The 17670-nt window shown below is 46.9% G+C and overlaps 1 protein-coding gene across 1 annotated transcript; it reads left to right on the top strand.

Annotated features, from left to right (window-relative positions):
- The first annotated feature begins 623 nt into the window (after positions 1–623).
- B4GALT4 (beta-1,4-galactosyltransferase 4) lies at positions 624–17147 on the top strand. The gene is made up of 6 exons (XM_056340493.1): positions 624–1299; positions 2889–3121; positions 7547–7734; positions 13343–13465; positions 16025–16129; positions 16545–17147. Exons 1-6 carry the CDS (start codon positions 1032–1034, stop codon positions 16684–16686), a joined length of 1059 nt encoding a protein of 352 aa, XP_056196468.1. The 5' UTR covers positions 624–1031; the 3' UTR covers positions 16687–17147.
- Positions 17148–17670: the final 523 nt, after the last annotated feature.

The following is a 17670-nucleotide window of genomic DNA, read 5'->3' as shown; positions in this document are numbered from 1 at the left end:
GACGGCAATTTTCTTGTGTGTTTTCCATATCAAAACTGTTATTAAAATTTCATTCTTTCTCTGCTATGAGATAATAATAACAGACAAAAGTATTCGCATGGCAACTATAGTATGATGGCAGTGAAAGGCTGTGTGAAAACGGAGCTCTTGAAAGAGGGCAGGAAAACAAAGTAGTGGATCCTCACAGACCTAACACTGAAAAACTGAACCTTTCCCTTGAAAAGCAGGAAGATTTGCCTCCTGCAGCAGCATTGAGAGGGGGATACTGGGCAAAGATCCGTAAGGTGGGACAGGCAGGCAGCAGGTACAGAGGAACAACTTCTGTTGCCAGTCAGGTATTGTGGGGTTCACACTGCGTTGTGCAGAGCAACGTAGCATCAGTAATACTCTTTCAGAAGAAAACAGATTAATTCTGTAGAGATTCATACGGTTTTCATTTTGGTGGGGGGAGCTAACTTTACTCATAGCCAGCAGAATCTCTTGCCTTGCAGCTGCTGTTAATTTTGGTATGAATAGCAGTAGTAAAGCCTGTGTATTGCCAGGCACTGTACACAGACATGACGTGGGGTAGTGGCTGTGCTTTCTGATCTGGGGGTGGGGGGTGGGGAAGTGGGAGCGGAGTACGAAGCAGGAAAGTGATTTGCCTAAAATCATGCAGCTGGTTTGTGGTTGAGCTAGGACCAAAGCTCAGTGTTGTACTTTGCAAGCAATAGTTCATACTTGCTGTTCCTTTCATGTTTTGTCATAGTCTGTTTTCACAATATCTCTGAAGGTACAGCAGCGGAGAGCAGTAGGAACTAACTTTTTTTTTTTTTCAGGTTAAAAATGTCACATTTTCTGACATTTGAAGAGCAAACAGCACCATGGCTCCATGAATTGTAAAGCTGCAGGAAGTGTGGCAGCCCTCCCTACCTCCAGCTTTCATTCCTTACTGTCACGTTCTTGGGACTTCTGGTTTCATCCCTGCTGGGTGTGCAGTGCCCTGCCTCTGCATCAGAGCCAAGGAAGCAGCTTACGGATCAGGGAGAGCCATGGCCTCAAGCTTGTATATCTTCCACCTCTTCTATAAGTTCAAAGTGTTGGTGCTTGTCACTTTGTGTTTGATGGTGCTATGGGCCACATTCAGTTACTTTGTGGACTCCAGACAGGAAATTTCTAAAGCTAAGAGCATGGTGGAGGATTTCAGAAAGGTAACTAGCCTGGAGGACGGTCAAAAGGAAGAGAAGATTGAATCAATTGTGGAAGTTTCCACGGTGAAGTCGTCTCAGGGTCACTGCCCAGCTGTGTCTCCATATCTGCGTAAGTGATGGTGCTTTCCACTCCTTTCTAACAAGTTACATCTGCTTTGGTACTGCTGACTTGGTTTTCTTACTAGCCTTTTTACAGCTGGACACTTTTCCTGTGAAATAAATACTATGCAACCAGTTGCAGTAAGCACTTCTGGGTGAGGAAGCAACTTGCAGCACAGAGTGCCTGTGCTGGGTCAGACTGGGGTAGTCTGTATGGTGCTGTGCTTCTCATTTGTGGCTAAAACAGCGTTGGGAACACACCAGGGACTTGGCTACTGCTGAACGGTGTTTGTACACTGTTGAGGCTTTGTTTCTCTCTTTCCTGGCCCCCTAAAATCTGGTGGGCTGGGTGGTGTGGGTAAGAGGTTGGGAGTGGATGTAGGTGGGACAGCTGACCCCAACTAACTGAAGGGATATTCCATACCATATGACCATACCATTTGTCGTGCTCAGCAATAAAAGCTCAGGGAAAGGAGGAAGGGAGGGGTGTTCATGGTTACAGTGTTTGTCTTCCCAACAACTGCCATATGTGCTGAAACCCTGCTTCCCAGGATATGGCTAGGCATCTGCCTGTCAATGGGAAGTAAGGAATGAAATTCTCTTTTTGACTTGCTTGTGTGTGCAACTTTTTGCTTTTTTTTATTAAACTATCTTTATATCTACTCTTTTCATCCTTCCTCGGTTTTTTGCCTTTTCACTGTTAGATGTACTTTTGTCTCTCTGTCTTGACAACTGAAGGACTTCACAGCTGCATTGGGGTTAGCACTACTTATGATGGACATTCAAACAGGTGACTCTTTCCTTGGTTTGGCCATTTTTATTAGCCCACTGTTTGCATGTGGGGGTTTTGGCATGTTTTTTTAATTTTTTTTTTCTTGGTACTGCTAGCAGTACCAGACTTCTGCTTTGCATTATCATGTCATTGTTGTCTTCCTCTTCCTTTTTGTGAACCTGGTTAGGGATTTGGTTGGGAAGCTGGATTCTTCCCCGGTGTAATCCAAAAGGCTGCTGTCTAGGTGCGCATGCCAACCCCTGCCCCCAAGACTGACTTGCTTCATGCACTGTGGCTGTAGCCGTCACAGTTGCCAGCTTTGTTCTTTCATGGAATCTGGAGGGGCTGGAATGGTAGCTCAGTGCGGAAGTGATGAAAATTTCATTTAGCTACAGAAAGCCTTGGTACATTTTATCTTACAAATTTATAGCCTTAAGCCTGTGATGCTCTTGTTCATGCTTTGTAAAGATGACTTCTCATGACCACAGTCCTGTGTCTCTTTCCACTTCCCTCTCTTCTGCTTTGCCCTGGTAGCTGTTTCTAGCCAATCCTCCTGCAGGAGGGTGGAACTTCTGATTATTATTTTTTAATGTATTTTATCATCACTACTCTATAAGCAGTTTAAGCAACTGAATGCTCAATGCTCTCTTGTTCCACTACCTGCGTAATATCCTTGTAGCACTACTGGTTTTTTTCTTGGAAAGGCAAGGAAAGTGACTGGGGCTTGCACCTGGGTTTCTTACACTGGTTGCAGAGCACCTCGTTAGGTGACTGGAGTAGCCACAATCAGAAATGACTCGGGAAAGCTTCTTGTGCTTCTTCTACAGGAGGTGCCAGCAAACTCACCTTCAAAGCATCTCTCACGCTAGAAGAAGTGCAAAAGGAGAACCCTCAGGTAGCTGAGGGCCGGTATCACCCTACGGAGTGCTCAGCATTACAGCATGTGGCCATTCTCATCCCACACCGCAATCGAGAGAAGCATCTGCTGTACCTCCTGGAGCACCTCCACCCCTTCCTGCAACGGCAGCAGCTGGACTATGGCATCTACGTTATTCACCAGGTGAGGCAACTGTAGACGCGTTTAGGTGGGGATGCTGTCAGTGCTCTGCAGTCCAAGGAGAGGCATGATGCTCCCTCTGCTGTCTAACGTTGGCCCTCCAAGCCTGCTTTGAACACTTGTCGAGGTTTGCAGGGGTGCGTGCAGCCTTTGTTGGTAGCACTACAGGATCTCAGCTGCTGTTAGCAGAGCTGGGAAGTGTTAACTGGTGTCTAAATAACTTACTGTTTCTGAGTTAGCATTCAAGGTAAGCGTCTTTTGCATTACTGATTCAACTCACTTCTCTTGTAGTATACACATACTAACTAGGCTGACATGGTTTTGGTCTTTGAATTTGGAGTTGTTTGGATCAAAGGCCTCAGTTCCTATTTAGCTCTTCTCTCCCATCTGCTTGCTGCCTGTTGTGCTTAGTAAGCTGCGTGTATCATGCGGTTGTACTTCTGCTGTCTCAAACTAAACCTGGCAGCTATTGCTTATAGGTGCTTTACTTGCCAAGTAAGGGCTGTGGGAAGAAGTAGTCATGGCAGAGCACTTGGTTCCTGAAAGATTTATTTCTCTATTTGCATTCTTCCTAGCTCTGCTGAATAAGGGGATAAAATTTGAGCGTACAGACTTGTGCCGTGTTGTCTTTCATCTATAGTGGTGCTTATGTTCTAGTCATAGTATCACAGAATGGGTTGGTTGGAAGGGACCTTAAAGATCCTCTAGTTGCAATACCCTTCCCATGTGCAGGGACACCTTCCACTAGACCAGGTTGCACAAAGTCTCGTCCAATCTGACCTGGAACACTTCCAGGACGGGGCATCCACAGCTTCTCGGAGCAACCTGTGCCAGTGCCTCACCACCCTCACAGTAAAGAATGTCTTCCTAACACCTCCTCTAAATCTACCCTCTTTCAGCTTAAAGCTGTTCCCCCTTGTCAGATCACTACGTGCCCCTGCAAGAAGCCCCTCTCCAGCTTTCTCATTGGCTCCCGTTAGGCACTGGCAGGCTGCTGTGAGGTCTGCCCAGGACCTTCCCTTCTCCAGGCTGGACAACCCCAGCTCTCTCAGCCTGTCTTCCCAGGTGCTCCAGCCCTCTGATCACCTTTGTGGTCTCCTCTGGGCTCGCTCCAACAGGTCCATGTCCTTCTTATGTTGGGGGCCCCAGAGCCGAGCACAGCACTGCAGGTGGGGTCTCACAAGAGTGGAATAGAGGGGGAGAATCACCTCCCTTGACCTGCTGGCCATGCTGCTTTTGATGCAGCCTGGGGTGCAGTTGGCCTTCTGGGCTCTGAGCGCACATTCTGGGCCGTGTTGAGCTTTGCGTCCATGAACACCCCCAGGTCTTCCTCAGGGCTGCTTTCAGTCCGTTCTCCACACAGCCTGGATTTGCACCTGGGATTGACCTGACCCCGGTGCAGGACCTTGCACTTGGCCTTGCTGAACTTCACACAAGCTCACCTCTCAAGCCTATCAAGGTCCCTCTGTACATCATCCCTTCCCTCCAGCGTGTGACCGCGCTGCACAGCTTGGTATCATCAGCAGACTTGCTCAGAGTGCACTCAGTCCCACGGTCCGTGTCGTGACAAAGATGTTAAACAGCTCCGTTCCCAGTACTGATCCCTGAGGAGTGCCACTCATCACATCTGCCTAGCTGCATGACCTAAAAGCAGTATAGTTTGTGGTTTTTTGGTAATAGGTTATCTTTTCTTGATTTTTTTTTTTTTAATTGTTTCCTTTCTTCTACTGTTACTACGTTCTGCTTTGAATCTAAACAGGCTCTTCGGACAGCAGGAGAAAAAAGATGGTAAATTAATGTAGTTTTCCCTTCTCTAAAGAGGCTAGAGTCGATTAACGAGCGTGAGGCAGTGCATTCTAGGTGAAAGCTTATGCTTTTGTTCAGTGGCACAGAAGAGTAGCGAACTGTCATGGCAGGATATATACTTTCCGTTGGAATAGACTGTTCTTTCATTGTTTAGAGTCATCATGTGGCCTGTAGAGTGGAAAAAACTGAGGCTTTTCTTCTGCATTAGTATGTACTGTAATTGTACATCTAATGACTCACTCCAGCTAGCACGCAGTGGTTAGCACTAAATCATTGGGACATGGGCATGTGTTCTTTATTTAAATATGTGCGGTGGAGAATGGCCGTTGTCATGTTAGCAAAAAGTAATACAGAAGTATGAAAGTACTGCTCACATCAGGCAGAAGTGTCGAGTCTGGACTTGTTCTATCAGAGTTTTTACTTGGAGGATGGGAAGCTTCTGCTTAGCCTTTCCGTGTATATAAGCATATCCAAAGACTAGAAAGTGGGTCTAACAAAAACTCTTATGGAAAATCCATTTTCACTCTCTGTTTGTGATGTCATTAGTTGTTTTAAGTATCTTTTGAGGGAAGAAATAGGTAAAACCAGGACTTTAATATTAAAATACACAGACTTACTTTTGGAGGAAGATTAAGAAATGGGCCTTCTGTGGTGTGGTTTTTTTCTCTGTGAGCCATTGAAGGCCATACTCCTGTTCTCTTCTTTATGGGCTGCTTGTAACATCTTGAAAATCATGTTTCTCTGCACACAATTGTGTGCACATTCGTGCAGAGAAGAGTATAGTGCTGAAAAATGTGATTGAAATTCTGAAAGGGTAAATAATTTCTTTCCCAATGTAAGTTTGTTTTGCGGTCAGTGTCCTTCTACCATAGAAACAAGGATAATTCTGTCCTCAATAAAAGATGAGAGTAAACTTTGCTGTTTGTTCAGCATGGGGTTTGGCATTTAAAATGCCCCAGGCAATTGTAGCTGTTGCTTGGCTACCTTTGTGCCAGAAGTGGGCTGTAGTGGCTGACAATGGGGAGACAGAATTGCAGCAAATTGTGGATGCTGTTGCTGAACTAGGCTGTGTTTGGTACCCAATACAAGTGAAGTTTGCTGCATGTGCTTTACCGGTCATCTGAATCGTTCTGTTCAGTCAGTAATGTGGGTTTTCATCATCAGGAGAAGATTATCTGATGGATATACAGGACACTTAAAACCAAAACCACTAGCCAAACAAAGAAGAACCCACTCAGAAATTTGATGTCATAGATTTTGGGTGAATTGCACTTAAATTTTTCTTTGAAAATTCCTTCCCTGACTCAGAATGGAAGCAACTGATTTCTCAGAGTGGGCACTGGGCTGTATTTCCCTAACTGCAGGTATGGAGCCATAAATCATCTTTGTGCAGGAGCAGATGGCTCTTAGTGATGGTGAACAAATGGCTTTTTCAGTGCAAAGTGTTACTTTTTAGAACAGTAAAACATGTTTTGTGTACAACTGCTTTTCCCTGTGGATAGCTTGCTCTCAGTCTGGGGAGGCCAGCTTCTTTCTCATCTTCCATGAAGCCTCTTTCGGTCCAGGGGCCTTCTAGCAAATGACCCCTTTCTCTTGAAAATCGCTTTTTTATTCTTTCAAGTACATCAGGTTCCTTGCTCTGGAATGTGACTGTCCTGTCAGTTTCTGGGAGCGCAGGACTTGGTCCTTTGACTCCCAGGTGGGAACTTGAGGCAACCTGCCACCTTGTCCTCAGGAGCAGGAAGCCTTCTACAGGCTGGTGTGTCTGTACAGACCAGTAAAAAATAAACAGCAAGATACGCAGACCTGTTGCCCCAGAGTGGATGGTGACTTGGTAAGCTTGCAAAACTGCCAGGTGTGTGTATATATTACGTATACCTCAAAGGTAAAAAAAGGTATTTTTCAAAAGCAAAGATGCAATAACTTCCAGCAAAAGCAAACAATGAAGACTGGCAAAAGTCAAGCGAAGCCCTACGCTGGGGAAAGTCCCTCTGCAGCGTAATAATTAGGTTATAGATAGGAGTTAAAAATGGAGACCTGCTTTTTGTTTCCCGCTCTGCCACCTACTGTGTGACCTCGGGGAACGCAGTAAGCTCTTCCAGCAGTGCTGGCCTCTTAACTGAGTGGGTAAGCATAAATCATCTGTGGCAGGTGCTCTGACACCCGTAAACTAATTAGTATGGCAGTAAGGGTGCTTGGGTTTTTTTTTTGATTTTTGGCTTTTAAAAAAACTTCTATAAGCCTTACTGACACAGGTGTATGGAGTGCCAGTTTCTAAACTGTTTACTGATACCTCTTTTGCTATGTAGCCTGATGGGAACTCCAGGACAGCATGCATACTTCTGGTGCCCAGGTAACCGTAGGCTCTCCTGGCCCTGGCTGCGTTTGTTCAGGAAAGGGAGAGACCAAAGAAATACTTTGCATCACTGGCCAGTCTGATACTGTGTCCAGTGTTATGGGGCAGCTTTTAGCGTAGTTACTACTTAGTGTAGTTACTGTTACATACTTCTATGACGCACAAATGCGGTGGCAAACTATGTGATCAGAACAAATGCCTGCGAGCGGTTCTGGTTCAAAAGGCTTGACACCTTCTTCAGAGGTTTTTTCCATTCTCTTCCACAGGCTGGCAGCACCAAATTTAATCGAGCTAAACTGCTGAATGTAGGATACCTAGAGGCCCTAAAAGAAGCAAACTGGGACTGTTTCATTTTCCATGATGTGGATCTGGTGCCAGAAAATGACTTTAACATTTACATGTGTGACAGACAACCAAAGCACCTTGTAGTTGGCAGGAACAATACTGGATACAGGTAGGAAACCAGGAATATGGAAAGAATACCAACTGGGAAATGCCGTGTTACTGATAATGTTCCTCTTATGATGGTGCTGTGTGCTGGTATCTGCATTCCTCCTCACACCAGGTTTCTGGTGGTAACATTTCACCTTTGCGGAGTGTGTTCTGTCAAAAGAGAACTGTACAGACCTCTCTGAAGTCAGCCTTGTGGTCACCTGTACAAATGATCATGGTCATCCTTCTGGTTTCTGGGGTGAGGCAAAGGGTGTTCTGAGAGGAAAGCAATGTGCCAGAGGTTGTGCAGAGACCTTCTGTCAAAGCTAGAAATGCATTTGCAGTTTCCCAGGGCTGTGATCTGAGGGTGCGATCTTACTATAATGAAACTTGCCACTTACCTTTTGCTGCTGAAGAGGTAACATCTGGTATTGAGAGCTCAAGTCTGAAAATTTGCCAAGGGATGGGGTTGTCCTTTAATTATTTGGCTGGGCTGTGTCTAACACAGGATCGTTACGATTTTTAAAAGGGTCCCCTTAGTGCCAGTGTGATATAAATAATTAAAAGTGAAAAGTCAGGTTCAGTCTACCTGAGAAAAAAGGCTCCTGAGCTTGGTAATTTCAATGACTAGAATCTCTTCATTGAACTTGTTTCTTTGAAGATTCACCTCTTATGTCATGTCACTCTAAATATTAATTAGAAGTGGGCTTTTCAAAAGCTGATCTCAGAGTACTTTGAAGTAAAGCTCTGCTTTGCTTCTGGGTTTTCTTTCCCAAATACAAGAAAGGGATGGGATGTGCAAATTCTTACATGGAATAATATTCACTTTCCAGTCATTTAGGGAAAACTGGAACAAACACATGTGAACTTGGCTTGTGACAGGCTTCTGGAACGCTGTGCCTTGAATAGCTTTTGTTAATTGACAGCCATGTAGAAACCAGGCTAGCAACATGGCACAAAGCTTGAGGTGCTTTACTTAACCGCCTGTGCCCGAGTTACCGCAGGTGTTTTGCTTAGTTAAGCATGCAGATGGATTTTTTGCTTACGCTAAGGGATCTTCTTACTATTAATTTCCTCAGGCTTTTTCTGCTTGTGGAAATTAGCTGTTAGTTACAGGTCAGCTTTAAGCTTTTGTTTAGAAGAGTATGGCCAAAGTGTTTCAGTTGTGAATTCTAGACGCAGGGTATTCGCTAGGGCAGTGGTCGTTTGAATTTGAGTCACGCTTTATCTTCTGTGTCAGTACCTCTGTTCACACATCCAAGAAGTGGAGACAGTACTGTTCCACTTCCAAGGGAATTCCTGGGCACATCTGAAGGAATTCAGATCCTGAGCTCAAGAACGATACCTAAGCTGAGCTGAGACCGTAGGTTGAAATCCCAGTTGAGTGACCTCGGTGTTCTGCTTGCGCTGAGGTGGGCATCATGAGACACGTTGCTCAGATGAGGTTGAGAATGCTGAAGTCATATGTGTTCTGCATTAAACCAAAATATCCTGGGCAGTAATGTGGGGGTTTTGTGGGTTTCCTGGGTTTTTTTGTTTGTCTGTTTTTCTTCCAGGGGATGTCTTCTGTGGCGATACAGTGTGTGGTGTTCTTAGCAGCCGTGCTTCTTTAGAGAGCAAGTACCTTTAGGTTTAGTCACGTAAAGTGCAACTCAGTTTCAGATTAGGAAAAAAAAAAAGTTTATATATTAAAACTTTGAAGTTAAGGGTGGGAAAACTTTTTATCTTAGCTGTTTCCGTGACACCAGCACAACATCCTTGCCTAAAGACCATTTGTACTGTATAGTTTCTTCAGTCCGATTTTAAAAATCTCAAAGGAGCCGATACTGTCTTGTTCTCAGGGATGAGGTGGTTGAACCCTGTTGCAGGGTGGATTTTTGCAGGCGATGGCATCTAGGAGTGAGACGTGCCTGGGTCCTGCCAGTTCCGCTCTGCCCAAGGAGGGCTCAGTGGGCAGCATTGTCTTAGTTACAGCTCTGGCTCCTTTGCTGTCTGCCTCTCCAGTGGTGCAGGAGAATTATGGGGTGCATAAGCAAGCAGTGGGGTGTGTACGTGGATGTGTGGGTGGCAGTATGTGGTACTGTCAGGGACTGGCAGTGCAGCCTGAAAGCACAGCTGGGGAAGGCTCTTCCCTGCTGTTGCTGTTTGTGGGACCTCCTGGCTGTCCGTTCCACCTGTTCACTGCATTTCTCTAGAGCCCTCCTCGCAGAAATCTCAAGGCAGTAATGCATAATTAAAACTTGATAGTGCCTGCCCTACCTTATGGTTGGTCTCCTCTAGGAGAGGAGATAAACGGGACAGTGCAAGGGAGAGTTAAAAATTCCTGAGGTAGAAAAGAAATAAAATGCAGGTAGAGCATGAGAGACTGCATCTGCCTAGAACAATCCTTTTCTGTATGTTTATATAAATAACGCCATCTTTGGGGAAGTGTCTCACAGTCCCAGCAGATGGTAGTTGAAGCCTTTTACAGAAAACTGGAAGAAGCCTCATGTATGCAGGCTGTGGTCCTCGTGGAAGACTTTAATCGTCCTGGTATCTGCTGGAAGGGCAACACATCAGAAGTCTCCTGGATTACTTGTGCCCTGAAGTGAATTGATGATAACTTCCTGACACAGGTGGCCGGAGCTGGTGAAGGGAGGTGTTCTGCTGAATTTTATACTTACAGACAAGGAAGAACTGGTCAGGGACGTGAAGGTTAGAAAACAGAAAAGAATGAGGCAAATAGCAGGATCATAACCCTGGACTTCCTATTCAGGGATCTGCTTGGCTGAATCACTTGGGAGACAATCCTGGTGAGAAGAGGGGTTCAGGAGAGCTGGTAGATCTTCAGCAGTTGCTTCCTTCATGCTCAACAATGGTCCATTCCCATGTGCAGGAAGTCAGGCGAAGTTGGATGGAGGCCTGCACATGCCTGAGAACTCTAACAGAAAAAGGCAGCATGGAAGAGGTGGCAGCAGTCAGGTGACTTGTGAGGACACACGAGATGCTGTGTAAGCATGCAGGGATGGAGTTATGAAAACCAGACCCCCCCCTGAAATTCTTGAAAGCATGAAGGGCAATGTGAAGGGCTTCTACAGGTACATCAGCTGCTGGGAAGACTAGGAAAAATGTGTACCTGCTGTGTGGCAGGGGATTTGGTGACAAAAGACAAGAGAAAGGCCAAGATACTCAATGCCTTCCCTGCCTTGATCCTTACTGGCAAGATTTGCCTTCGTGAATCCCAGGCATCTGATGCCGGTGGAAGAGCCTGGACTTACCCTTGCTGGAGTGGGATCAGATTAAGGAATACTTAAACAAACTGGGCATACACCATAAAACTGTGTGACCTGGTGGGGTGTATCCATGGGTACTAAGGCAACTGGTTGCTGTCAGAGTGAGGCCATTCTGTTATCTTTGAAAGGCCATGATGGTTGGGGGAGGCTCCTGAGGACTGGAAGAAAGCAAATGTTGCTTCTACCTTCAGGAGAGGCAAGGAGGAGGCTTTCAGGAACTGTAGGCTGGTCAACCTCACCTTTTAATCCCTGGGAAGGTGAGGAAACAAATCTGCTCACAAGTCACGCCTGACAAACTTGATAGCCGCCTTTGACTAGCTGGGTGGACAGGGGAGGGATAGCGGATAGTGTTTGTCTTGACTTAGAAAGGCTTTTGACACTGTCTCCCATAACATCCCCGTTGACAAAGCGATGAAGTACAGACTAGTAAGTGGACAACGAGATGGACTGAGAACTACCAAACTGCTGGGCTCAAAGGGTTTTGATCAGCAGAGCAAAGTCCATCTGGAGGCCAGTCATTAGTGGTTGACTCCCGAGTTTGGTACTGGGGCTGGTACTAGTTAGTGTCTTCGTTGGTAACCTGGATGCTCGGGCAGATGGCACCCTCGGCAGGTTTTCAGAAGATAGAAATCTTGGAGGGGTGGTTGGTGTTCCAGGGACTTCATCAGTCTGGAGAATGTGGCCAGAAGGAATCAAGTTCAGCAAAGGGAAGTGCAGCGTCCTGCGCCTGGAGAGGAGTAGCCCTGTGCACCGGCAGGTGCTGGAGGCCAGCCGTCTGGCGGGCAGCTTTACGGAGCAGGATCTGGGCCAGCAACGTGCCCTCGTGAAAGGCCAGTAGCACCTTGGGCTGCGTCGGGAGGGTGTTGTCAGCAGGCTGAGGGAGGCGGTTGTTCCCTTCTACTCAGCACCACTGAGGCAGTACCTGGAGTGCTGGGTCTGGTTCTGGGTTGCCCAGCACGGTAACAGCACGGGCGTACTGGAGCGAGGCCGGCAAAGAGCCGTGGAGGTGATGTAAGGGAACGCGGTGTCTGGCGTGAGGAGAGGCTGGGAGTGCTGGGACTGGTCAGCCTGGGGCAGAGGCGGCAGAGGGGGATCTTGTCAGTGCGACGCCTGATGGAAGGGAGTAAAGGCGGTGGAGCCAGACCCTTCTCAACGAAAGGCGAGAGGCAGTGGGCACGTACTGAAATAGAGGAGATTCCATTTAAACGTAAGCTTTTTACTGTGAGGGTGGTCAAATACTGGAACAGGCTGCCCAGAGAGGTGGTGGAGTCTCTGTCCTTGGACATGCTCAGAGTCGGAATGGACACGGTCCTCAGCAACTTGCTCTAGCGGACCCTGCTCTGAGCAGAGGGGTCGGGCTGCGTGATCTCCAGGGGCCCTTCAGCCTGTGCAGTTCTCCAGTGGCACTATGAAATCCAGGGACAGTATGAAATGAAAACCAGAAGCAGAAATCAGCCAGGAAAAATACTCTGGGGTAGGCTGTGTACGGTGTTTTTTGGGTGGTTTGTTGGTGTGTTTTGGGTGTGTTTAAATTGGGTTTGTGGTAAACTAGAAATGGTAATATGCTTTGTGCCTTTGCTTGTCTGCCATGTAAATTGCCGTAATAGATACTTCCTAGCCCTGGCCACTTGCTCATCTGTTTAGATTCACTTTAAATGAGAAAGAAAAACTCAATATGAAACCATGTGCACATCACCTCTGAAGCGTTGCAGTGTCACAGAGGCTGTGTTGTAATGCTTGCCTTAAGGGCCAAGGAGGAGTGTATCATGAAAAAGCAATTAGCAAAATGGTGTAAGAAGATAAATAAGCATGGTATCTAAATACCTTTTTTTAAGTAGGTGCAGCTTCCAGGACAAGGAAGGTAGAAATTAATCTCCTTTAGAGCCGAGCTTTATCACATTAGGTTACTTAGTAACTTGCACTGTACCTTCCTTGGAACGGTCCTGCAATATTCCATAGCATGTGCCCTGCTGCTGTGACCTGATTTCACTCCAGGTTTTTCAGATTCAGCTCTAACATAGTCGGTGGCTCGCTATTGTGATTGCCAAGCTGCTGCTACGTGAGTGTGTAGCTTTGTTCCTTTTCGGCTCATTGGAGGCCTTGAGGTGCAGTGCCTTTTTGGCTGGCAAGGGGAGTTATGTAAAGAGAGAGAGAAACGAAGTTGGAGAGTTAACTTTTTCTGGCCTGAAACAAATTACCATCTTTTGGTGAAAAGAGGAAGAGAACAAGAGCCACCTCATGGATTTGTGCATCCTTAGCTCTGTGAAAGACAGGTCTAGATCCAGAGTTTCAAGGTGGTATTTTCATTGTTGTTAGAATCTGACTTTTAATTCTTCATTCTCTCTTGTGTACTTCTAGGTTACGATACCAGGGATATTTTGGAGGTGTAACTGCTCTAACAAGAGATCAGTTTTCTAAGGTGAATGGATTCTCTAACAACTACTGGGGTTGGGGTGGAGAAGATGATGACCTTCGAATCAGGTAAAATATATATAAAAAAAAAAAAAATGCTAGAGGGAAATGGATGTCAGAGGTGGAGGAATTGGTTTAAAAAAAAATAAATATCAGTGTGACTTCCTACCTAGCCCCCAGAGGTGGAACACTACAGGAGCCTCAGTGCAAACCAGTTTTGCAGTGGGGAGTTGGGCTGCACGGTGCAGTTTTGTGAACAGTTTCCTCGTTGCAAAAGTTCAGGTGCGCCTGAGATCTGGGCCTCCTCCCGCAGCGTTGTTGGTTGTGTGTGCCTTTTGTCAGGGGTTTGTTTGGGTTTTGGGGTTTTTTTTGGGGGGGTGGGTTGGTTTGTTTTGTTTTTCTCAGCCACACAGTATTTGTACTCTCATGTGGAAATGGGTTGTAATGGAAATAAGGTTGAAGTCTGGAGTGTCGCTTGCCAGAGACACAAATGTGTGGAGTTCCGGTACTTTGCAAAAGTGTGGGAGTGTTTTGGTTTTGGTGGGATTGGGGTTTTTTGCATTCATTGACTGCCACGATTTACTCCAAGCAGGTCGTCGTTGGTATGTGGGTGGTGGTGATTATAGTTAAGGTGGTGAATAACTTGAATTCTAGAAAGCCTGCATACGTATCCGTACGCCCTTTGCTTGTGTTCAATCTAGTTTTGCAGATGTGCCTGTCAAATAAGGGAAACTTGTTAGCTGGAGAGGTTTAGTGGGACAAAAAAGTTAACAAAACTTTTATGTTGATCTTTTGCCCTTTGCCTAGAAGGAAACCTCTAATCTTGCATCACTGTTAGTGAGGGAAGGGGGGGGAGCGCGTGCACCCCCCCACACACCTCCCCCATAAAACCACAACCCTGCAAGCTCTGCTGGCGGAGCCTGTCAGTTTGTAACTTGGGTGCGCTCTGTCATTCTGAAGTGTTTATTCTTTTCAGTTGCTTAAATATGCAAACAAACATTTTGGGGACGTACAGTTTGTATCCCCGGTGATGTTAAACAATGCCACTGGTGAAACCGAGCATGCTGAAGTTAAGAACTTCCAAATGAAATTTTTTTTTCTCTGTGTCAGTTCAGCAGATCAGTCAGCTGTATCTCAAGAAATCTAAAAGGTCTACTGGAGACGTGGATTTCTGTCCCTTCTTAATCACAACTTTTTCTTTTCTTTTTTTCCCCTCCCTACCCCTGGCTAGTGACACCAGCTCCTCTGTGGTAGTGGTGGGGTAAGGCTTGGTACCATCTCAGTCCCCAGAACTGTCACAGTTAATGAGCAAACAAAGGTGACAGCAGTGTTCCTTCAAATGTTCCTGCGGGCAGCGGAGAACCAGCCGTGCAGCACATCAGCAGGATTGACTGAGGGTCTCCGCAACGTTTGCAAGCGGTTGGAATCGGAAAGGGCCGCTCGCTTGTGCGTGGCACCTCTGAACCTGGCAGCTGTTGAGATCTTGGTGTGGAAACCAAATCGTATGACCCAGAGTCACCCTGCCCCTGGGCTTGGCGCATGCCCTTCCCCTGGGTGGGACCTTGGACTGGGCTGGCTGCCTGCCGCTGCAGGCCCCGTGGGAAGCTGGCTGGGCGGTGGGTTGTCACCCAGAGCCGTGCAGGCTTCCTCAGCGGAGCCGGCGGATGGCAGCGTCCCCTGCGGTGGCAGGAGCCCGGGCCAGGGTGCTCCTGGGTCCCACTGTTTTGCCTCTGTGCTTGCGTGGCGCGTGCCATGAAGATTTTTCAGGTCACTTGTTGTTATGTGGTAACCGACTGCGACGGTCAGTCATTGGGAAGCTGTGAGGGGCTCGGGTTTTCCTCAGCTCTTGGGTTTCCTATTGCTCTTTCAGCTGCTGCTGTGACTAGCAAAGACCTGGGCTATTCCCTTCATTCCACTGTCACGAAGTTAACCCTTTCTGCCGACAGAGCAAATGTCAGCAGAGTGGTTAAGCGGTTTAAATGTAGGCACCCGTGTTTAAGGCCGAAAGCTCCAATCAGGTGCCTGACGTCAGGCACTTACATCCACGCATGGGGCTTAGTGCTTGGCACTGTTCTGGGAAAGGAATTTTTCCTTCTTAATAACAAAAATTTTGCAGCTGTCTGCCAACTACTAAAAAAAAACCCCAAACTATTTTTTAAGTGGAGAACAATCAAGTGTAGGGGCTTTATTCAGGAGCTGAGATGAGCTTGTGGAAATACACACGTGGAAATATACATGCGTGGAAATATACACGTGGCAAAATACAGCCCTCCTAGGTAACGCGGGGCAGTGCTGACGAGACCAGACAACGCTGGTTTTAGTGTGCTCTGTGATAACGTGTGCTTAAAGCTCTGCCTGCCTCTGCTGCAGTAGCTACCTGCTTCTCTTCAAAAGAAGGGGGCACCCGTCACCCGACTGGACCTGTTCTGCAGAAATGCAACTCTGCGCCGCATTGCTGTGGCAAAATGGCTTGTGGAAGAGATGCAGATGAGTTTCCTACAGTTCCCTGTGCTTGCTTCCGTGGCATCTAGAGGAGATCAGGTCTCCAGATGTTGTGGGGTTCTGTTTTCCTCCTTAAGCACTTGTTTATAGGTGACATCTTGTTCAGGGCACTATTGCTTCTTCCAGGGTTGAGATGCAGAAGATGAAAGTGGTGAGGCCGTCTGCTGATGTGGCCAGGTACACGATGATATTCCACAAACGAGACCACGGTAACGAGGAGAATGGAGAGAGGTGAGTCAAGAACAGCGTTCCACCTTGAATGGTCCTCGGTTTGTGGCTCGGAGCTGGGCACCTAGGCACCCAGTTCCTTGCTCTAGGCGTTTGTGGTACCCAAGGCTCTGGGGGACACCCCTGTGACACCCCTGTCCCCAGCTGGCAGCTGTTCTGTACATCCGACAGGGTGTTCCTTGGAAACCACCTAAGTTGTAGTAACGTGGATATGATTTCAGAGATAAAACCAAAGGACTTTCTTTCCATCCCCCATCTGATTGTCCACGCTGAGGACAGGGAAGGCATAACTCTACACGCCCAGTAGATACAGAACAGCAGTAGCTCTGCTGCCAAGTTTACTAGTAGTAGGAAAGAGCTCAAAACTCCTCTCTTATGCATGTCACTGAAGATTTTTTTTTCTCCCCTTTTTCCTCAGAATGAAGCTTCTACGTCAGGTGTCTAGAACGTGGAAAACAGATGGGCTGAACTCTTGTTCCTATAAACTGCTCTCGGTGGAACATAACCCTTTGTATGTCAACATCACGGTGGATTTCAGCACGCAGCCCAAGGTCTCGTAAGGGCGAGCACCACACAGGTTACAGGAAACAGCAACGGATTGTGTTTGTGGCTGCTGTTACAGCCGGTGCCTCCCAGTGCGCTCCTTGAAAGAGTACTGCAGTAGCACAGAAGAAAGTTTTTCTTCACAGCATCTACTTGGTTGGTTGAGTTTCCTTTTGTGAGGACTGGAGGTGGGGACTGCCCCGAGGGACAGGTCCTCCTGCTCTGGGCACTTGCTGCTGGGACTTTTGCAAAAGTGTCCTTGTTTGGGCTGGGCCAGTGGAAGGGACTTAGTTAAGTCCCGCAAAAAAATTTCCTTATTAAAAGCACAAGGACTCTTCACCAACTACACGCTGCCTGAGAAAAGCTAGGGTTTTTTCCAGCCTGAGAAAAAAACTGCTTATGTGTAAGGGAAGGGCAATAATGGTAATGGGTGAGATGTTACAAATCTCTCAATAAATGCATTCCATTGAACTCAAAAGGCTTCTCTTGCCCTTCCTTCGCGAGCCCAGCTCCCGCTGCTGTGGGACTGCTGAAGTGTCTTAGGGCAAAAGGAGAGGCTCAGTTCTGCAGGGGCTGGCTGTGTCAGATGGAGAGAAATTCCTGTCCCCCTCCTTCAGTGGTTTGGGCCATGCTGTTAGAGCGTGTCTGTGTACGTGCCCAGGCTGCTGCTGTCTGTAATTCTTGTTCTAGAAGGCTGGTACCGGCCTGGGGATAGCTAACTGCCCCACTAAGCAGAAATCTTGAGTAAAGCATCTCCATACCCCATTATACCTAACTGTCCTTACATCTGCGTGTTGGCTACAAGGCCCTTGTGGGTAGATGCAAAACAGGCTTGGGAGAGTTTCTCTTGGGTATAACATATTAAAAAGCAACTTTGGTTTACTATAATCTTGAAGAGTGACGCTTGGCTAGCAGGCATGTTATTCCAACTGCAGGGAAGGCTGAAGCTTTAAATGAGTTCTCGGGTCTTGGTGGGATAGATGTGTACACGGAATTTTAAC

Source organism: Falco biarmicus, chromosome 5 (assembly GCF_023638135.1).
Source record: "Falco biarmicus isolate bFalBia1 chromosome 5, bFalBia1.pri, whole genome shotgun sequence".
In the NCBI taxonomy this organism is placed as follows: Eukaryota; Metazoa; Chordata; class Aves; order Falconiformes; family Falconidae; genus Falco; species Falco biarmicus.
Note: the sequence above shows the minus strand (reverse complement) of the source record. Positions and strands in the feature narration are given on the sequence as shown.